General features: G+C 54.0%; 1 protein-coding gene across 1 annotated transcript; it reads left to right on the top strand.

Moving 5' to 3' along the window:
- Positions 1–10,588: 10,588 nt before the first annotated feature.
- On the top strand, positions 10,589–14,668 carry TMEM250 (transmembrane protein 250). Its single transcript, XM_053281765.1, has 2 exons — positions 10,589–11,246; positions 14,078–14,668. Exon 2 carries the CDS (start codon positions 14,216–14,218, stop codon positions 14,633–14,635), a length of 420 nt encoding a protein of 139 aa, XP_053137740.1. The 5' UTR covers positions 10,589–11,246; positions 14,078–14,215; the 3' UTR covers positions 14,636–14,668.
- Positions 14,669–22,207: the final 7,539 nt, after the last annotated feature.

Genomic DNA, 22,207 nt, shown 5'->3' with positions numbered 1-22,207 from the left:
TTGATCCCACAATCGCAAATGCGTGCGGGGTGTGTGTGTGATTTTCTCCCTTTCAGGCAATAGATATAAATCCCTTTGTGAAATCTGTTGCATTCTAAGCTGTTTCTGTAATCCCAGAGGTAATTAAAATGGCCAGAATCTAGTTAAACCACTTAATTAAGCAGCCTGTTGGCAGTTGGGAGGAATTGGCCCAGCAAGCTCACTGATGGCCTCCTCCGTGGGCCGTGAGACCCACCCTCAGTGCCTGGGAATACAGTGGGAGCTTGTGCGTGGCGGGGGGGGGATAGTCTGCACTTGGAGCCGTCGCAGCCCCCCCCCCGGCTTCTGTGCTCGGGAGCATCCTTGCCCACCACCGCTAGTGGGCCCCACCGGAGGGCGAAGCGAGGGGGCTGCTCCCGGGCAGGCAGAAGGACAGGGAGGGGCAGCGGCAGCAGCAGCAGGGTCCTCCTGGGGCGAGATGGATGTCTGAGGCTTGTCAGGAAATCCATAAACACCCCGAGCCACTAATGAGCACTCCGGAGGGCGAGGCAGTGGCCCACAGCTCCCCGAGAGCCCTCCTCGGGGCCAGCCAGAAGCCCTGCGCTGCGGCCATGACCCCTTGTTAATCATCTTAGGGCTCCCAGAAGCTATTGGCACCTCCAGGCAGCTGGGAAATTGCAGGCCTTTAGGGAGCCATGGGGGGCGGGGGGGCAGCAGGGAGGCTCTTGCCGGGCAAGCCGGGCCATCCTACAGCAGCAGCAGCAGCAGCAGGGCCATTTTGCCAAATGAAAATTGACATGTTGGCTTGAACTTCATGACCCCGGTCATTACGCTAATGGCCCGAGTAGGCTGGAGCAGGGGGGCTGGCCGGCCAAGGGGTGCTGGCAGCAGCGGCAGTGGCACAGGGCTTGATCCAGGCAGCGGGACTGAGCTCCCCACCTCGCACCCCTCCTGCCGAGGGGCCGGCACAGCTGGAGCCAATGCCTCTGCTGCCACTGCCGGTCTTGAGAAAGCTGGTCCCATCCACACAACCCTCAGGCAGCACCTGGTGGCAGGTGCCTCACTTTAGGGCGGCCAGTCTGGCTTGGACATGGGCTGGGATGGAGCCTTTGAAGTGTGGGCAGCGTTGTGTATTGCTCAGAGAGATCGCCCGCCCTATCCTCTGGGCTCAGGGAGGGTTGCCGCAGGTTTTCCAGAGAGAGAGATGTCTGCCTTCGGGGACTCACAGCTGGGGTAATTCAAGCCACGAATTAGCTTAGAAAACAGACACACAGGCATGGAAAGCGAGAGGCGGAAAGATGCCTTGGTCACATAAACAGCTTATGAGTATTTGCCAAAATTAAAATAAGAGTAATAAATAATACCATTAAAATAAAGAGATGCCAACAGTTCTAAATGGTTCAGCAGTTCAACAGCAGCCAAATCTTGCATTCAGGATGCAGTTAGAATTTCTGGTTCTGCCTCATATCATGCAAAAACTAGCATGCAAAAACTGCAGTTGGATGGTGAGTGGCAGAAATCCTTGTGTGTTGTCAGGAAAGCCAGGAAATGACTGGTTTGCACAACCTGGCAGCACCTGCCATCAGGGTCAAGTGTGTGTGTGTGTGTGCGCGTGTGTGTGTGCGCGCGCAATGGCTCCCATGTAAGGCTCTCTGGCCCAGAGTAGTGAGGAGCAGGGTTGAACTCTCTGCCCACTTCTTGCTGACCCCTCTTGAAGCTGCTGTTTCTCCCCAGGAAGACAAAACAGAGGAGCGCAAATAGGATCTTCTGCCCTGGTGCAAACAGCAGCAGCAGCTTTGGGGAAGGCTGGTTTTCACCTGGGAAGTGGGGCAGAGAGAGAGAGAGAGCTGAACCGCCTTCGTTCTCCACATGCACATAGTCCCCCCCCCCCCCCGCATCTAGATGGAAATGCAAGGAGGACACCTTTCTTCTCCTGCCCAGCTTCTTGACACTCTGGGTCGGGTCCATGCCCCACGCCTCCTGTGTGCCCCACAGCCTTCTTGGTGCAGGAGTCTTCAGGACAGGCGACCTCTTTCTGGGCCCTTGGCTTGCTGTTGAATGCCTCCTTTAGAAGGTTAATCTTTCCTGTTGTTTTAGGCGGCTCTGGGCCATCCAGCTTCTCCCCAAGCCCACACAGATGTTTCAGGAGTCTGTAATCCTGACAAAGGACTTAGCGTTAAGGAAAAATGGGTTACATAAAGACGCTGATCTTCTTAAGAAAGCAAGCATGCTTGGGGCATATTGTATGCCAAACGAGACTGACTAAGGCGGGGGCAGAAGCAGCAGCGGTTCTGGGGCCACTTGACAGATGTCTCTGCTCGGAGACCCAGTTTCTTTTTCGACACGCGGCCTCAACTCGTTTCTGGTGGAGACATCCCAAGCAGTCCATGGATGGAGCCGGGGTCAGTGAAAGCCCCCATGTCCATGTGAAGAACGCTCCCTTCTTCCCAGCTCTCGGGGCTGATGGCCGAGAGACCACTTCAGAGCTGGCCGTCCTCCTCTTTGGGCTTCCCTCGCAGAGACCGCTGTGCAGGCGGAGGGGGCCTCTCCAGAAGCCACCCTTGGGGGGGGGGCTTCCTGGGTGTGTGCAGCAGCAGCAGCACCCTTCCAGCTCTGCTTCCTCTCCGTCCCAGTCGGAGGGCAGCCATCTGGCCGCTTCCTGGGCAAGGCTTTGGGCAAGGCTTTGGGGCGGCTAGATGGCCATTTCCTGGGGTTCCCCCCCCGCCCCTCGAATCAGCAGATTCCTCACTTCCTTCACTGGACCAGGCTGTGTAAGTCACCCCAAGGAATCTCACAAACCAGCCCCCCCCCCCGAGGATGGAGGGAGAGAGGGAGGGGGTCAGGCTTGCTGCTGCAGAACAAAGCGCACAGGCTCTCGTGGCCTTAATTAAAAACTTTAATTAAAAACTGTGGGAGCTGTATTAGACCTGGTAATTGATTTAATTTTCTTCTAGAATTCTATTAACTACATCCAGCTTATGAGAGGGGCAGGCAGAGCACCGGGGGGGGGGGGCTGGGGGGGCCTCTCCTTAGGGGGCTCCCCTTCCAATCCTCAGCATGCGGAGTCTGATCCAGAAGGAGACCCGGCCGTGATTGTTATTCCAACCCCCCCGCCCCCCCGCCCAGTGTCCCATGGCAATCATGGCAGTGTTGGCCGGGCGTCCCTTTCCACAGGATTTGGGGGCAAGTCTCGCCTGCCCAGTGGGTGTCACTTGGGGTTCAGGAGGGAATTCGGCTCGCAGGTCACAATCACAGTCCTCCTCCTCCTCCTCCTCCTCCAGCTCTTGCTCAGAGGCAACCTGAGGATCGGGAGAGAGGAAGGGAAGCTCTTCAGCTGGTACCAAAGGCCTGCTCTAGATATCGGCACAGATCCAATTAATCCGATCCAGGCATCTATGCAAGCCCAGCAGCTGAATGCACCGAGGGCTGTCCCTAGAAATAAATGGATTCATAAATAACTGGCAGAGGGGGCCAAAAAGGCCGGCAAATGAAATCTCACTGGTGGTTTCTCTTCCACGCATGCACAGAATGACTATGTTAGCAGGCGATGCTGTGCTGCTTTTCCGTGCCACGGGTGTCGATTCGGAGCGAATGGGGCTTGCTAATGGCTGCCTGGGCGTTTTCCAGATGACACGCTGCAACAGTTTTGCAACGTGTCCCTACGTGCCCCTCCGTATTGCCCGTGTTTCGACATGGCAGACGCTGTGCTGTCAGCAGGTGCTGTTCATATTTCCAATGCCTTTGTTTTGGGTTTGAGTGATGTGTTATAGCCCTCCAATGTTGTATATGCGTTGCAGGAAAGTAGCTGTATTTTTCCTTTGTAGGAGGCTTGCCCCATTGTTTATGCGTTGCGGTGTGGTGTGGATGGTGCAATGATTTGTTGATTTTTTACAGCCCCTTTCCGTCAGGTTGATGAAATGATTTTTCTGTCCTGATCATGAAAGGATTTTCTTTTTAAATTTTCCCACTCAGGTTCTTGTCGCATTTGCTTTTGTTTTTCATCAGACACATTCATGTTTCCTTGGGAAAACATGTTTCCTCTGACGGGAAGAGGCCTTATACAGAGTCAGACCATTGGTCCGTTTGTCATCAGGCCCCACATGTTCTGGTGCTCTTGCTAGCGCAAAGCAGAGCCGATGGAGCTGCACCTCCTGCTGGCGGCTTTGCACAAAGGCACTAAGAATTTCTTTTTTTAAAAGATGTTGTTGCGTCAGTGGTTCCCCACCCCCTCCGTGACCCTATTGGCCCGAAATGGAGGAGGGGGGGCAGTGACAGCGATTCAGGTGGAATATGGACACCCCCTGCCTGGATAACCTGCTGCAGTGGTGGGCAATATGAACGGCCCAAACCCTGTCACAGTGCATTGAAAAAAGCATCGAGAAACGCTGTACTCGCATCGGTTTCAAGCCACTGCCTCATACAGTCGCACTTTGCAACACTTTAACCAGTGCAAATCCCCGAGTCCGGAAAACTGGTGTGGGCTGGGGCTGCTTGAGGGGCTGCCTGGAGGCCTCCGAGCTGCCCCTGCTGCTCACTCAGGCAGAGGCCCTCTGCAAGGCTCGGAGGAGGCAGGGACCCCCCTGCTGGGCCAGGGGTGCCTTGGCTCTCTGCCCCTGTGGACCACCCCCCAGTCTCCTCCAGGATTATCCATGGACCCCCACCCCCTTTCTATCCCTGGTGTTCTCAGCCCCCTGCCCCCACCCTTCCTCAGCCCCCTAGGGCAGCACGCTTGCCTTTCCCCTTCTTACACTCCCCCAGCCCAGGGGCACGTGAGGAGGGCCCAGCCCCCAGCTTGGCTTGGTGTCCCATGATTTGAAAGCACATGCCCTGTGTGGGGCGGTGGCTGCCTCAGTAGCCCCACCGGAGACTGCTGAGCACCCACCTGCAGGTGGACCGGCCTCATCCTGTCCTCCGCTTCAGCAGCAGAGGTCTAGGAGCAGCCTGCCGACCTCCCCTCAAGAGGAAACGGGTCTTGGCAGGCTCTGCCACCAAGAAGCATCCCGAAGGCGCGTTTCCAACAACTGACAAGGTTGGTGGGTGGTTCCTGGGTGGTGGGCAGACAGACAGGCGGAAACCCACCCCAAACTCACCACAGCCGCCACCCTGGCTCTGGAGCGCCTCACGCCCAAGACTCCCCGAAAGCCCCCCCCCCATGCGCCTGCTGCAGACTCGGGGGCAGCTCCTAGAAGCCCCCTCCCTTCTCCGTGGGCAAAGATGGAAGCCAATACGAATGCCTTCGGGAAGAGAAGCCACCCGTGAGGGAGGGAAGGGTGGCTGGTTGGCAGACATGTTGGTCACATGTGAAGCAGCCCTTTCCTCCAACATGGATTGGTTTCTGTGGAGGCCGTCAGGGGCCAGACAGAAGTCCCTGTGACTCCGGCAGAGTTGCAAGCAGCACAAGGCCCAGCCCCAGGGCAGGCCCATGATCTTGCCAAGCGCCCCACCTAGTGGCCAACGGTCACAATGACTTCTCAGCCAAGGATCTCTGAGGAAGACTGATGCGGTCCAGCAAACCCTTCTCCTCTTGGCATGCTAGGACAGGCCTTGGCATGTGGATGGTGCCCAGCCGTTGGAGCTGGTGCCTAGGACAGGTTATTCGGAGGCCAGCCGAGTGAGTTCCTCCCAGCCTGATTTGTCCCAGGCAGCCGCCCTGTTTCTGCCCTAAGCACGTGAAGGGCTCGGAGAGAAGCCCAGCAGCTCCCCTCCTCAAGGTCCGCCACGGAGTCCTTTTCTCTGGTGTTTCTTTTCTGGCTCCTTGTATCCAAGAAAAATGGCCAAGGCCTGTCCTTGAATCCCAAATGTTGGTGGTTGTTTTTTTGTTTTTTGTTTTTTAAATTAAGATTTAGAGCTTTAAAATGTGCTCAGGCACCAAAAAGCACGGAATCGTTAAGAAGTTCCTCCCCACTATCTTTAAACTATTTTAAATAGAAATGTTGAGTCCAGCTACCCCTTTTGCAAGCAGCCAAGCGGTGAAACTATGCAGCAGTTGTTGAACTAAAACTCCCACCAACCACACTCCCACACTGGCTGGGGACGATGGGAGCTGTAGTCCATCCCCTGCTGGAGAGCCTTGAGTGGGCCGCCCCTCGCAGCTGCACTCACACACTCCCTCGGCCTTTCAGCCCCGGCCCGTTTGCTTCCTCAAGAGGGCTTCAAGCGGACACAGAGAGGGCTGCCTCCTCCGGGTTTTTCTTAACATGGAGCCAGCCAGACAGACAGACCCAAAAGGTGCCATTAAGCGAAAGTGCCCTTTGAAGAGTCCAGCCATGCAAACGTTGCATCAGAGGATGCCAAAAGTGTCCGGTCGCGATGAGCAAAGGGCGAATCCGGGCTCCTCGACAACCCAGACTCTGATCAAGCATCCACATTTCTTCTCCCTTTGCCAGAGATGTTCCTGCGGAGGCATTGTCCTCTTCTGCAGTGGTGCTGTCCAATTCCTGGTCTGAGCATTTTCTCCCGCTCTGGGGAGGCTTCTCGGTGGTGTCATGGAAGGAAGGGGACTGTAAGCAACAAGGTCTGTGTACCCCGGCTCACTCAGCAAAGAGACACCTTTGAACGTGGTGATTCTCTTATATTAAGCAGGGGGAGAGCAACTGGCCCTCTCCGACCCCAGCACAGCCTCCGCCCAGTGGCTGTTGCTGATATTGTGCATTTGGGGCAGTATAGAAATGTGTGAAAGAAAAACAAGTCAAAATAATCGACATAGCAATACCAGGGGATAGCAGAATAGAAGAAAAAGAAATAGAAAAAATCACCAAATACAAAGATCTACAAATTGAAATTGAAAGGCTATGGCAGAAAAAGACCCAAATCATCCCAGTGGTCATTGGCGCCCTGGGTGCAGTCCCAAAAGACCTTGAAGAGCACCTCAACACCATCGGGGCCACAGAAATCGCCACCAGCCAATTACAAAAAGCAGCTTTACTGGGAACAGCCTATATTCTGCGATGATATCTATAACAATTGACCATAAAATGCAGCCATCCCAGGTCCTTGGGAAGGACTCGATGTCTGGATAAAACAAACCAGTCAATAACACCTGCCTGACTGTGTAAACAAGAAATAATAATAATAAATAATCTGCCTTTTTTTTTTTTTTTAAAGAATGTGAGCCCTTTGGGGACAGGGAGCCATCTTATTTATGTGCTATTATTTTTTCTATGTAAACTGCTTTGAGAAATTTGGTTGAAGAGCGGTATATATCAATATGTGTGGTTGTGTGCACAGGCCAGGGAAATGCACAGGTGGTGCCCATTATGCTCGCATGCCATCCTGCCGTTCCGTGCGCTCCGTGTAGGAAGCCCTGAGCCACCGGCCCGGCCTTCAGGGCGACATGTGCAAAGCTGCTGTGAGGGCTGGTCCTGCAATGCGGGCAGGCAAAGGCCTCCAGAAGCCGAGCTCTGGGCTCCACACAGATCAGCCTTGGGAGCCAGGAGACAGGTGATTTATCACAAGGAGGAGACTGATGAGAAGTTGTCCACGGCGGGGGGGGGGGGAGTTCTTGAATTTGCTGGCAATCTGTGGCAGCTCAAGACCTCGGCATGCCTGGAGCAGGTTGCCCCGTCGTCATCATCATCATGTGCACCTCGCTCCCCCTTTCCTCTTTAGAAAAAGAGCGCTGGGCGGGGGGCGGGTCTTGCTGCCAGGCTGGTGTCCCAGTAGTCTGCTGCCCGAAGCAACCCGCTCCTCGTGGCAGGGCTGCCCCTGTGACAAGCAACAGGCAGATTCCAGTTAAAATGGGGCAGTGTTGTGCAAGCAGCGCTCATGATGCCCCATTTCCATGGCCATTGTGCCTTCCTCCCAGCATTAGGCTAAATAATGGAGTTGGGGGGGGATGATGGGTTTGTCTGAATATAAGGGGTGGGGTTGGATGGGGCTGGGGTGACTTTTCTTGGCCAGATAATTGTGCTTCTTCTTTGTTCTCATTCTGTGTGTGTGTTTTAAGTTTCAAATTAAAAATTATTTTAAAAGCTAAAAACTGAGATCAATGAAAACTAAAGAACCTACCAGATATAAACAGAGATGAAACATGAAAAAGCCTCTTTAAAAAGGAAATCTTAGAAATCTCCTTATTTATTTTATTGTTAGATTTACATACCACCTTTCATTAAAATGATCTCTCAAGGTGGTTTACAAGCCATTTAAAAACAGAACCATTAAACGGTTAACAATATATCTCATAAACTGCTAATGGTTTAAAAACAACAACAACAACAACAACAACCCAAGCCTGTTATAATTCAGCCACTTTTCATAAGAAATTTCTGAAATATGGACAGATCATTCTACTCACAAGGCAGATTCTCCATGCCAAATTTTCTGCTGCTGGAATGAACCATCTTGACTATATGAAGATATGATAACTAATACAACACATCTCTGTTGAATAGACTATTCAGGCTGCAGAGTGCCAGACTGCCCCCAACTCTGCCCCCCTGGGGGCTCCTGCAGCCCCCTACCCAGCCCAGAAGCTTCAGGCTTGGACCCTGGCATTCAAAACAGAGTCTGGCTGAGCCCTGGGCCAAATGCAGCCTTGCAAAATATACTGACGTCTCAGTGCCATGTGGGGGAGGGCCGTGGGGGGGAGGGGCAATAGCTCAGCCATAAACAGAGCACCTGCTTTGCATGTCTGATTCCTGGCAGCCTCTCTAGATTGGGTGGGGAAGAGACCAAGATTGGGGGGGGGGTTTAACACGCCCTCCCCCAGCACCACTCTCCTGATCAAATAGGCCCCCTCCAGCATCTGCCTTAAAGTGCAAAGGTCAGCCCATCTGGGCAGAGCTCCCCAAGTCGTGTGTGTTCTGGCTTCAACTCTGGCACTTCTTTTTGCACGTCAGTTATCTGGCTTTGCTGGCTGAGGAGGTTTGGGACGAGAGTCCTCCTTCACATGGGGCATGGACCACCAGCAGAAATCTGGACTCGATGGATCTCTTCCCGTGCACCCCACCAACAAGCTGCAAGAAGTTTTCTGCTGCTGCTACGTGTCCCTCAGGGTGGAATCCTGTCATCAGTCATCATTCCTAGGGACCCAAGTTATTCTACTGTTGATTAAATTAGTAAATGCAATCACAAACTGAAGTGATTTAATTGTGAGAATTTATTTGGCCCTGACACTTTTATGCATGTTTGATTAAGCATTATAAGGGCTGTTTTTGATTTTGCATAATTTAACTTTAAATTCCGTACAGGAGGGGGCCACCAATTATTAATGACCAGAATAGACTCTCTTAAGATGCATATATTTGTAATTTATTTCAAAGCACAATGTCTTCCACAGGTTTTTTAAATTGTTGTCCTATCACCAAAGTGACAAATACGTTGAAAGTAATATTTGGAGCTCTTTCGCCTGTGCCATAAATCTTCTGGGTTGCATACAATTTATTAAAAGTTTTGAAATAAGTACAAGTTACTATTTATATGGCAACAAGTGACAAATAAATGTGTTTGTCTTCCCAGCAAACCATCAAAGATGTCGTCTCTTGCCAGCTGCTTGGATTTGTTCTGATGGGTCCGACTTGTTGCCGTGATCAGTTTTGCCACAAATCATCAGGTGTGTCAAGGCAAACTCTGCTCAATCAACAGGGAATATGAGTTGTGTCGTTGGCAAATTAGCAAAGAGCTCAGGTCAAAAGCAGCACTGGAGGGACCGCAGCTCATACCACCACAAGCAGCAAATTGTGGACACTCAATAAGACATAAATAAATGTAATATTTTACTAAATTCAACCCAATAAGCATCATTTGCAATTACATTTTTCATTATCAATTTGATAATTATTGAAAGCATTTATAATAACTAGTTGGTCTAATTAGATATTTCATCTATCAACAGGCAACAGTTTGTATAGTAGGTCTACAGGAGAGCGATTCTTGTGTTCTTATATAACTGGTCTTGCGGTAGCAGCGAGCAGCACGAATTGTCCCCCTTGCTAAGCCGGGGGCATTTGAATGGGAGACATCTCCAGATATTCGGGGCTGCTCCGGGAAGAGCACCTGCTGCCTGCTTGTATGCAGGAGGCTCCCGTTCCCTTCCCTCCCTGCCTCCCTCCCTGGCAGGCAGCCTCTCCAAGAGAGAACGGAGTGAGACTCCTCCTGCCTGCTGCACCCTTGGAGAAGCCGCTGCTGCCAGTCTGGGTAGACAATCCTTCCTGACCGGGATGGACCAAAGGTCTGACTCGGTATATGGCAGCTGCGGAAAAGAAAACCACAAGGCTCTGCGGGCGCCAGGAGGAGTCGAAACCGACTGGACGGCACCCTCTCGCGTGACCGAGCAAGAGCACCATGATCAGCCCCCCGATAGCAGCCTGACTCTCGCTCGGCGGGGGCCGGTCTGTCTGTCATGCAAGCCTCTTCGGGGCAGGGAACCACCTTCTCTCCCCCCCCCCCGCCCCAGGAGGAGGAGGAGGAGGAGGGCCTGGCGGCAGCAGGAGCCCGGCTGGATCCATCTCTGCAGCGCCCTCCTCCTCCTCCTCCGCCCCACGGGCGGGCGGGGGTGGCCGCGGGGAGGGGGGAGTAGGAGTGGGGGGCGCTGCGGCTTCTGCGTCTCGGCACATTGGGGGGGGGCAGCATCCCCCCCCCCGGCCGAACGGGAAAGGCTCGGGCGGGGGTCGTCCTCGTGGGGCTGGGACCGCCCCCCCCCCAATCCGCAGCAGGGCGACGGCGACGGGGAGCCGCCCGGGCAGGCTGCAAGCAAGCAGCCCCGCCGCCAGTTTCGGGCGGGCTGCTGCTGCCGCCTCCGTCCGGCCCCGGGGAGGAGGCGCTTCGGGAGCTCCCGCCAGGGGGCGCCGGCGAGCTCCGACGCCTCCCAGGCCGCCCCCCTCCTGCGCGGCGGAGGCGGCGGCTGGACTACAGCTCCCGTCACCCCCCAGCAGCACTGGCTGCCCCACAACCGCAGGCGAGCCTAACCCCCCCCGCCCCCCCGCCCAAGAGCTTTATTTGTCCAGGTTCACGGGAGGAATCTCTTGCGGGCGGGGCGGGGCGGGGCAGAGACAGGCAGAGGGCCCCGCCTAGGGAGCCGGCGGCCGCTCCTTCCGGGCCAAACTGCGCCTGCGCCCCTCCTGTCGCTAGGCAACGGCTTCCCGGCAGGAGGCGGGCAGGGCGCCGCTGTCGTGTCGCCTTCTTGATGACGCCATCAGCCTGCGCAGCTCTTCGCTCACCGCGGCCCTGAGGAGGGGAACGAGGAGGAGGAAGAGGAGCAGCCGCCGACCGCCGACTGCCGCCCCCCCGCCATGGCCAGCCTCGGCAGCGCCCTCCGCCGCCCCCGCCTGGTGAGTCCCCCGAGCGAGAGCCCCAGCAAGGCGGCGCCGCGGTAGCTCCCCGCGACAGCCCTGCGAGGTCCGTCAGCCCTGGCGAGTGGCAGCCGCCGCTGCGCCCCCGGGAAGCGGGATGGCAGAAGGGCCCGCCCCGGCTCGCCCCCCCCCGGCGGCAGCGGAGGGAGGGAGGGAGGGAGGAGCAGGAGCGGACCCCCCCCCCGCGCCTGGCCGACCTCCGCCCCCCCCCCCAGCTGCCAGTCCGAGCCCGATTGAGAGGCGTCCTGCCTCTGAGGCTGGAGGTGGCCTGTGGGCCCCCCCCCACTAGTAGCCATGGATAGACGTCTCCTCCTCCGAGGATCCATCCAAACCCCTCTCAAAGCGGTCCAGGTTAGTGGCCGTCCCTCATCCCATGGCAGAGAGTTCAGTGGATTAATTAGGTGTTGTGAGATAAAGTGCTTCCTCTTGTCAGTCCTACATTTCCTGGCAATCAATTTCATGGGATTGTCCCTGGTTCTAGTGTTGAGAGAGGGAGAAAAATTTATCTCTGTTCATGCTCTCCACACCATGCATGATTTTATAGACCTGGATCATGTCTCCCCTCATTCCTCTTTTTTCTGAACGATAAAGCCCCAGGTTTTGTAGCCTAGCTTCATGAGGAAGGTGCTCCAGGCCCCTGATCATCTGGGTTGCCCTCTTCTGCACCTTCTCCAGTTCCACAATGTCCTTTTTAAGATGTGGTGATTCAGAACTGTACACAGTACTCCAGGTGTGGCTGCACCATAGTTTTGTATAAGGGCATTATAATATTAGCTGTTTTATTTCTCATCCCCTTCCTAATGATCCCCAGCATGGAATTGGCCTTCTTCACCGCTGCCACACATTGAGCAGACACTTTCAACGAGCTGTCCACCACGACCCCAAATCCCTCTCCTGGTCAGTCACCAACAGCTCAGATCCCATCAGCATAAACTTGAAGTTGGGGTTTGTTTGTTTTTGCCCAAATATGCATCACTTTACATTGGCTTACATTGAACCATATTTGCCATTTTGTTGCCCACTGTCCCCAAAAATCCTTTTATCGAGGATCTCCTCAAAAAAGGATCTCCTTTTGGAGCTCCTCACAGTATTGTGGATTTCACTATCCTAAATAGATTGGTGTCTGCAGATTTGGCCACCTTGCTGCTTACCCCTGCTTCTAGATCATTTATGAATACATTTAAAGGCACCAGTCTGAGTATGTATCCCTGGGGGACCCCACTTATTACTTCCCTCCATTATGAAAACTCTCCATTTATACCTATCCTCTGTTTCCTGTCCTTCAACCAGTTAGCAATACATACATGTACTTGTCCCCTTATCCCATGACTGTTAAGTTTTCTCAAGAGTCTTTGATGAGGAGCTTTGTTGAAAGCTTTTTTGAAATTCCAAGTATACTATGTCAGCTGGATCACCTTTATCCACAAGCCTGTTGACACTCTCAAAGAACTCCAAAAGGTTGGTGAGGCAAGATTTACCTTTGCGGAAGTCATGCTAGTTCTCCTTCAGCAGGGCCTGTTCTTCTGTGCGCTTAACAATTTTGTCCTCAAGAATGCTTTCCATCAATTTGCCTGGCACAGACATTAACCAGCCTGTAATTTTCTGGATCACCCCGGTTCCCTTTTTGAAAGTCTGTGTTACATTGGCTACTTTCCTGTCCTCTGGTACAGAGCATGATTATAGGGATAAGTGACATATTATTGCCAAGGAGGTTGGCAATTTCACATTCGAGTTCTTTAAGGACTCTCAGGGTGGGCTACTTTCTGGGAAGCAGGTCTGGTTTGGTCTGGGCCCGTCATGTTGCATGGTGACCGAAAGCAGTGGGCTCCTGTTCTCCTGGTCGATCCCAAATGGAAGACCTCTGTGGAAGGAGGTCCAGAGAGTTCTCAGGAAACCCCACCCGCCGCGCCTGCATAATAGCGATACGACATGGCAGGGGGTCTTCCTGCTGAGAAGCAAAAGATGTGAGCTCTAGAACAGGCCAGGGCAGCATGTCCCACAAACTGGGGGTGCCCCATGTGTGCTTCCTGGCTTTTATTTGTGTGGCTGGTGTGCAGGTCTGTCTGAGCTGGAAGCTTGCTCTTGTGCTAGGTGCCTGTTATGGGCCTGGTGGCAAAAGGGTGTTTGTGCTGGTTTGCATGATGGTGTCTCGTATGTGGGTATTCTTCCATCTGTGTAGGATAAAATGTCCAGTGCTGCCCCTTAAGAGAGTGCTTATTGTGGGGGAAACCTTCTCCCGTAATGTGAACCTGCCTTCTCTCAGTTTCTGCTGGCGGCACAGAGCTCTTTGTGGCTTTCTTCCATCCAGGGTCTTCTTTCCTCACCAAAGCTGCTCTGTCTTGGCCCTCTATTGCTGATGCCGGATCCTTGAACGTGCTGTGTTCCCGAATGTCCTGTGGTATCCCCACAGCCCAGCCAATGGCTGGAGACATCCTATGATGTGATGCTGGGAGTCACCAGGGATCAGCTGCCCCTTCCTCACATCTGGGCTTCCCTGGGATAGCTGTGCCCCTGCCTTGTCCCTGGCACCATCATTTGCCATGGCTGGGGAGATCTTGGTTGCCCAGCCGGATCAGTTAGAGTCCAGAGGTGCCTGTTTTGGAGCAACCGGAGCTGACTGGGATTGGCTTCTCCACGTGACTGATGGTGGCCCCGTGACTCTGCTCTTGGCCGTCCCCTGGCAAGGCAGCCCACAATGCTGCTGCCGTTGGCATCCGGCGTTCAGCTGGCTGACGCGGCCACGCGCTCCCCACAGACACTCCCACCACCCCCTCAACTTGGCTCTCCTTCTGTTCTGTTCCTTCCTGCAGGAGACCTCCGTCCCCGCAAGCCTCTCCCGTCTTTGCACTCCTGGGTCTCCGGACGTGCCCCCCATCTTCATGGATGTCGCCTGGCCCCTTCCTTGCAAGCCCAGCTCTCTGGCTGCTGTGTAGAAGGCGTGAGGCCTGATGCCTGTCATCCCCATCCCGCGGCGGGTCCGGTCTTTCCACGGCCCCCACACGACATGCCTGCACTCGGCCTGCGGGCCGGTCAGGACCACCCACTTGGTGCGCACCAAGTACAACAACTTCGATCTCTACCTGAAGTCCCGCTGGATGTATGGCTTCATCCGTTTCTTGCTGTACTTCAGCTGCAGCCTGTTTACCTCCATCCTGTGGGTGGCACTCTCTCTCTTGTTTGGCCTCCAGTACCTCAGCATCCGGGTCTTCCTCCGCTTCCAGTACAAGCTCTCCATCATCCTGCTCTTGCTGGGAAGGAGGCGGGTGGACTTCAGCCTCCTCAATGAACTGCTCGTCTACGGCATCCACGTCACCATGCTGCTGGTCGGGGGGCTGGGCTGGTGCTTCATGGTCTTTGTGGACATGTGAATAAAGCCGGGGCATGTCGGCCCAGGAGGTGCAGCGCGCTGTGTGTCCGTATCTCTCGCGCTCGGCCCCCACTCTTGATACGTGTGTGGCTGCCCCCTTGGGGGGGTGGGGGGTGGTTCGGAGACAGAGAGAGAAGCAAATATGTCTCTGTTGGAGGAAGTCCCCCAGGTCACTCACGGCGCACAAGTGGGCCACCACTCAAGCGTCCGAAAGCAGCTCCTAATGTCTTCACTAGAGGTCTTGGCTTTGCACCCTCCTCCTGGCGTCTCGGAGGGCTGGTTGTGGAGGCGGGATTGGCGACTCTTGGACCCCTCCATGGCCGAGGCTGACAGAGGTGGTAGAGTCCTCGCCACAGCCCTCTGCCTTGTTGCCACCCGCCAGCGACTCCCCCCTACCAAATGGACTTGCCCGCTCTGTGAGGCTGGGGAGGGGTGTCCCTGATGTTGGTTTGGCCACAGTGGCAGCTTCAGACAGCCAGGTGCTGCCAACTATCCTTCAAACAAACAAAGCCACTCTAACGAGTTGGCCTCGTTATAGCCTAAGAAAGGGGCTCCGGCTGCCTGTCGTAGTTCTGGGCACTCCCAGTCGCTGTTTGGAATTGCCTCTGCAGCAAAAAATGTGCTTGAAAATAAAGACACCCCCCCCGCACAACTTGCCTCTTCCGCCCCGCCCCCCCGCCCCATGCTAGGTTGCCAATGGCAACTGGGCAAGTGATTAGAGAAGGGACTGGTTGCCTCACTAGGCTTGCAGTGGCCACAGGGGAACAGGCTCTCCAGCCTGGAAGTGTGTTCCTGAGCCCAAGGCCCAGAGAGTGCCAGATCTGGGTGTCCAAAGAGCCGAGCGGCTTCTCCTGGGGTCGACTGAATGTGGATTCACTTTGAATTCTGGACTGTCCTTGGACAACCTTGTTTGCAAAACCCATTTTCTTCTTGCAGTCTGTATGGGGTGTGTGTGTGTGTATTTGTGTACACGCACATGAATATGCCCGAGCAGCCTCTGACGCAGTCCTCCCAGGGTTAGGCTCTGTTCTGCTCTTGGCGTACCTTGCAGAGCTGGGCAGCAGCCTCTTCCGGGCTGGGGGCTGGCCTTCCGCTCAGGCTGCCAAAAGGCGTGCATAGCCAGGCTTCAGGATTCTCCTGCACTGTTTCTGAGACTTCCCCAGGGCTTTGCCTCTCCTCTGTAAGGGGCGCAGACACCTACACATTCAAACGGAAGGCGTCGTGAGCGGACTGAGCTGTGAATCGAGATGTCCTGGGTTTGAATCTTGCCCCTGCCATGGAGTCACCAGGGGCCTCGAGTGTGCCACAGTCCCTTGGGCAAGGCGGGGATGGGACTGACTTGCCTTACAGAGTCACTGCAAGTATTACGACACCGCTGCAAAATAGATGGAAAGCACTCTCAGGTGTGGGTTGCCCTTGCTGGAGCAGAAGTTGGCGTTGCCCTTGCACAGCCCGGGATGTGCTCCAGCCAACCTTTGGCACGGGAGGCTGGCTTGACTTTCCTGTACAAAAGGCCCTTGTGGGGAAGGCACTTGTCCACCTAGGCAAGCTGAGAGTTGTGTGGCTGGAGCCCCAGATTTCCTCCCTTAAAGCAGCCATCACGGTGAGCTGGCACGGAGCCTGTTCGGGGTGAGCAGGCCAGTGTCGAGGACCCCTCACAGCCAGAAATGTGCTACGAGGTGGCTGGGATCCTTGGCTGGCTTGAGCGGTTGCTGGAGTTGGGAGTGGGAGAGGTCGTGGTCTGAGCACATGACCCCATTTTCTTCTGGAGGGTCACCTTCCAACTCTTGGGATGTAATCGCAGCCACGTGATCATTCCCAGCACCCTTGGCTGCATTCGGAACACATTCCATAGGAACATAGGAAACTGCCCCATACTGAGTCAGACCATTGGTCTATCTAGCTCAGTATTGTCTTCACAGACTGGCAGCGGCTTCTCCAAGGTGGCAGGCAGGAATCTCTCTCAGCCCTATCTTGGAGATGCTGCCAGGGAGGGAACTTGAAACTTTCTGAGGCTCCATCCCCTGAGGGGAAGATCTTGCAGTGCTCACACATCAAGTCTCCCATTCAGATGCAACCAGGGCAGACCCTGCTTCGCTAGGGGGACAAGTCATGCTTGCTACCACCGGACCAGCTCTCTGGATAGGAGCATCTCCAAAATGTATGCAGTCTGTGTGGGAAAGGGAGAGCGGATGTTTTCACGGAGCTGGCCTCACGCTGCAAGTTGGCTTTTGAAGTGGGGCAGCAGAAACCAAGAGCCCCACCGTGATCAGCAGCTGTCGGTTGAGCCCAAGAAGCAGGGCTCCAGATCTGCAGGCCTGCTGCTATTTGGCCACTATGCTGTGGCGGCGGCCAGAGGGGCATTTAGAGCGACCTCCTGCTGGGCAAAGGCAGGCCTTGGTATAGGCCGGGTGGTGGCCAGGACAAGTGCTCGCTCGCTGCTCACGGGAGGGCCTACTTGTCCTTGGAAATGTCCCCGAGTGGTGGTGGGGAACCGTGGGTTTCTCGTTTCCAAGCTATGGAAAAGTTGGGAGAACCAGATCTCTCTGTGACTCCTTAGAAGAAGAAGAATGCGACCTCAACCTTGGATCAGGGTTGCACAGCTGCAAAGGCGGGCTTGAAGCCTTTCACCCCACCCTGCTTCCTCTAAGGAGGATGTCGTCCAAAAGGCAGGTACCATATGGGAACTCCCTTCCCCTTCCTGCTGCCAAAATCTGGGGGAGGCGGGAACCCGCAGTGGTGAAGCCTGGGCCCCCCTCCACTCCCCTTTAACCCCAGGGAAAGATGTTGAGTGAGGACTGCTTTGGCCCCTGAAATGACCAAACGAAGCCTGTAGTGCCCTGACTTGGATTTCATCGGGTGTGAAGCAGATGCTCCTGCCCGCCAAGCACATTTCCTTGGCTGCTGAGAGACCCCACCTCACTCGCCTGGGAGGGTGTGTGCTGGGCCTGCTGCATTGCTACTTGAACGCTCCATGATATTTGAATGGCGCAACTTTCACTTTTTCAAGAAGTGTGTGTGTGTTGTTTAAAAATAATAATAAAACCATTGATGCTATTCACACATGCGTGCAAAACCAGGCTAAGGGAGCCCGGCCTGGTTTTGCACACACACGTGTACCTCCCGGATCGGGCCTGATCCTGGCAGCACCACGCAGCAAACCTGCCTATGAGGCCGCCCTATGAAATGGGGCTACCCCGACCCTCAGAGCTACCAGCTGCAGCCGGGGCCAGGAAGGAGGACTGCTCATGTGTGGGGGAGGTCAGCATTTCGTGGCTTCCTTCCCTCGCCCCTTTAGAGCCCATTCTCCAATCACGAGAGATTAAATCATAAATCTTTTAAATAGAACCGTTGTGGAATTCATGACCCCACCATCTCTAGGCATCTGCTGCTTAGTTTGCTGGCAAAACTTGGCTGAAGCTGGCCAGACATGTTGGTGGAGGCCAGCTTCCAGATCTCAGGCTGTTCCTGCTCAGTGGCTGAAATCTTGTGCATGTTAAAGGGGATGTCTTCTGCAGGAAATGGAAGAAACCTGCCTAACCTGAAATTCTGCATGCCTCTGAATCAATAGGTGCTTGTAGAATAATCAATACAGTCCACTATCCTGGCTATTTTGTTTAAGGCAAGAATGAGAAGCTGCCGCCCTTTAGTTTGTGGGGAAAACTCAGCACCAGGAAGCAGCCAATGTTGTTGCTAAGAGAGCTACAGACTGAGAGGGCTCTGTGTGTGTCTGTGTGTGTGTGTGTGAGAGAGAGTTGGTTTAATGGGCTGTTTCCCCCTCGAGTCTCTTGTTTGGTGATGCAATTGGAGGAGCTACAGGCCAGAGAAGAGACCTGGAAATGAACAAAGTTTTGTTTCTGTCTTTTGTTTTAGCCCACCAGTTTCCATCGCTCTTGGAGAGGGTGTGAGTGGGAAGCAGAATAAAGATCTCCTTTCATTTCTTCACCTGCCAGCTCTGTGCCGGCCTCCCCCCCCCCCCCCGCCTTTGCTTCAGAGCTGCAGATTGTGCCCAGAAAATGTCATTTGCAGACAAAGTTTTTGTTCAGTAATCGCCAGAACCCTTCCGAGCGAGCTGAGGGTGATGAGAAAGGCCCTGAAGAGTACTCCAAGCCCTCCCCACTGCTTTTCATATTAAAGGTGGTGGTGTGGTTTTTTAATAGCCCTGGTCTGCCCGATATTTGGGTTTTATTTATCGGACACTAAGCCCAGGTGGCCAATGAGGAGGCTGACCCCGGAGGGCTAAAGATCGGTGCTGTTCTGTGTTCTGGGTGCAGGTTGTTCTCCTGGCTTGCTTGTGGCACGTGATGTGGGGGGGGGGGCAAGGCGGGGTCTACAGAGGCCGAGGCCGAGTGGACGGAGCAGGGAAAAGATGCTGTGCAGACACACTTGTGAGCGTTCTCACTGAGATGGGCCCTTCTTTCTCCGTCTGCAGGAGGCTGGGAGAGGGGGGAGCTTAAAGGCAGAGCCCTGGGTCTTGCTTCTCCGCCCCCAGGCATTTCAGAGGAGCCAGCAGAGTGGCACAAGACAAAGGTGGTGGCTTCTTAAGCCGGGAGGGAGGGAGCATTCCTGTGTCTTGATGTTCTGCCTTTTCATCGCCAAGATGCCCCAGGCAGCTGACACCACAGCTGTTTCAAAGGCAGCCCTGCAGTATCAAAGCTACCAAACCCAGACAGTGCAGCAGATATAAGGCCAGCCCTTTTTGAAGCCAAGGATGGGCATATTCCAATCCACTGGCCAAAGAACAGGTACGTTTCTTCCTCTTGGCATCCAAGCGCCTCCATAGGGAAGGATCCAGACGCACCAGGGCATTCAGCTCTTGCCCTCTTTATTGGGCTTCTGATTCCCTCTCCAGCAAAAGTGGGTCAAAAGCACTATTCCCTCTACGGTGTGCACATGTGTGTGTGCTCACAAGTTTTTGGATGTCCGCTCAGTTCATTTTAGATCCCTCTCAGGTTGAATCAGGAAGGCCCCATTCTGAATGCACATGGTGCGCGCACACTGCCTGGATGCTGCCACCCCGAACAAAACTCATTCCTCACAGAGATGAGGAAAATTAGAGGGACCACTGGTCACGGGTGGGTCTGTCTCCACCATCTCCTGGAGCAAAGGCAGGAATAATTCACTCGGCTTCGCTGCAGTCTGCATAATCTCCTCGGCCATAAGTCCTTGAATGCCTCTAAACATTCTGAGCACTGTCGGCCATCTCAGTGTTTTTAGCCATGTGCTTCTTCTCGGCATGTGCTTGCCTCATCACCTCTTTGTGCTTGCTTGGCCAGAGTTTGTGCTGCTTTGGGCAAGACTCCCACTTTTTAAGGAAGCCGCCTTGCCCTTCCTAGCCACCCTGATTCCTCACTAGCCACACTGGCATCCTCTTGAACTTGCCCATACTTCTGGTAATCTGCAGTATACATTTTTTCTGAGCTCTTTTTCTAGTGGTTTTAAATAACCTGCATGTGTCCTGGAGAAATTTGACTCTTCCTTTCTGCTGCTTTCTTTTAACTAACCCCCTCCTATATGAGAAGTCCCCTCTGTAATAGATGCTGGGTGGCCATTGCTTTTATTAGGCAGATGTCCCTCGTTAATAGCCCGTAATAAACAGTACATGTTTCTTTCTGGGAGTCTCTGGACACATTCATCCCTTTGGAAGGGGAAAACCCACCAGAGCCCATCAGAACTTGGGTGACCCACCCACCCCAAGCCAAGGACAGGCATTGGTGTCAGGTGTGAGTGTCATGAAAAGGCACTTCTGCAGTTTGTGAGACACTGGAGGTCAAGCCCTCAGGTCAGCTCAACAGGCTTTGCCCTCTGGCTGCCGTCCACTCGGATTGGGTCGACAGATACCGCGGTGGCAGCCCCACGGTTGTGGAATTATCTCCCTGGTTTAATTTCTTGTTGCTAGCTCTTAAATTAGAAATTAGATTACACTGGGGTTTTATGCTGATGATTTGTTTCAGTTGTCAGCTTTTAATTTTTTGTGTTTTGTGTTACATTGATGAGTGTGCATGAGAGAGAGACACACAGATGCCACCTTGGGGAGATTATATTTTAAAAGATTTAAAAGATTTTTGCTTCTTCCTAGAGCCTAGCAGGTGAGAGGATAATGGAGAGAGTGAGACCCCTTGTCTTCAGAGGGTCCGGAAGTGTCTGTGGGAGAAGCTAGCTTGTGGGGGAACAAAAAGGCGTCTCCTCCAGGGGTGGGGTCCCAGCCTGCCTGGACCAGCCTCGGGTCTTTTTCTCCCTGCCCCCCCACCCCCGGGAGGGAGGGAGGAGCCCTTGCAGCTGTCTGCTTCTGGCTTGTTTGATGGAGAGACAGCCGAGAGGCCACCGTCTTACACTGTCTGTCAAAATCTGGGCTTCTTTACAGTTTGGTATTGACGTTTTGGTGACCTTGACAATCTCCTGTCCCTGGTAGCACATGATCCGTGGGGGCAAGGAGGGGATTGGCACCATGTCAGAATGTTTGTTCAGCATTTGCTGCAGTGAGGAAGCTTCTTTCAATTGGCTAGAGAGGCTACGGAATACGTTGGCGGCGGCTGTTGAGCTCTCTTGGAGCCCTGCCAGGCGCTGGGTGTATGTAACAGCTTTTGGCCCGGCTCTGAGCATCGCTTTGTGCTTGGCTTTGTTAATTCCGTTGCCCTCAGAACTGACACCACTCGCGTGGGTAGCAGCATCTTCTCCTCCATTTCCTGCAAGCTCTGGGCAGATGAGACTCCAGGGTTGGCCCCGAGACTCCCAGCACCAGAGCCAGCCCCGAGCGTCATGCCTTGCTGACCCACAGCGCTCAGTCGCTTCATCTCCTGGCAAAAGCATCTTCTGATCTAGAGGGGTTGGTGGCATCTTGTGGTTGCCAGGCAAAGCCTGGATGCCCTGGCAGCAGCCCAAGGGGTGGTGGAGGTTGCCTTCTCATGTCCTTCTGACCGTCTGTTCATAATGCGTCTTTGTCTTCTCTGGGTGTTTCTTTGTCTTCCTGCACTCTTCCCTCATGAACCTTTAGAGCACTTGCAAACTCACCTGGCCCAACTTGTGCCCTTAAAGACAGACTAGGCCGCAATGTGTCTTAGTTGAAGATGCCTTATATCGAATCAGACCTTGGTCCATCGATGGTCTACACTAACTGTGTCAAGAATATGTTGATGGGATCTGTGCTGTCGGTGACTGACCAGGAGAGGGATCTTGGGGTTGTGGTGGACAGCTCGTTGAAAGTGTGGACTCAATGTGCGGGAACTGTGAAAATGGCCAATTCCATGCTAGGGATCATTAGGAAGGGGATTGAAAATAAAACTGCTAATTTTATAATGCCCTTATACAAAACTATGGTGCGACCACACTTGGCGTACTGTGTACAGTTCTGAATCACCACATCTAAAGGAGGACATTGTAGAACTGGAAAGGGTGCAGAAGAGGGCAACCAAGATGATCAGGGGCCTGGAGCACCTTCCTCATGAGGCAAGGCTACAACACCTGGGGCTTTATCATTTAGAAAAAATATGACTGCGGGGAGACATGATAGAGGTCTATAAAACCATGCATGGTGTGGAGAAAGTGAGGAGAGAGAAACTCTTCTCCCTCTCAC

This window comes from Hemicordylus capensis, chromosome 17, assembly GCF_027244095.1.
Source record: "Hemicordylus capensis ecotype Gifberg chromosome 17, rHemCap1.1.pri, whole genome shotgun sequence".
In the NCBI taxonomy this organism is placed as follows: Eukaryota; Metazoa; Chordata; class Lepidosauria; order Squamata; family Cordylidae; genus Hemicordylus; species Hemicordylus capensis.
Note: the sequence above shows the minus strand (reverse complement) of the source record. Positions and strands in the feature narration are given on the sequence as shown.

What these genes read in the sequence shown, in the direction of transcription:
- TMEM250 (XM_053281765.1), top strand. Translation starts at nt 14,216, where the DNA reads ATGCCTGTCATCCCCATCCCGCGGCGGGTCCGGTCTTTCCACGGCCCC.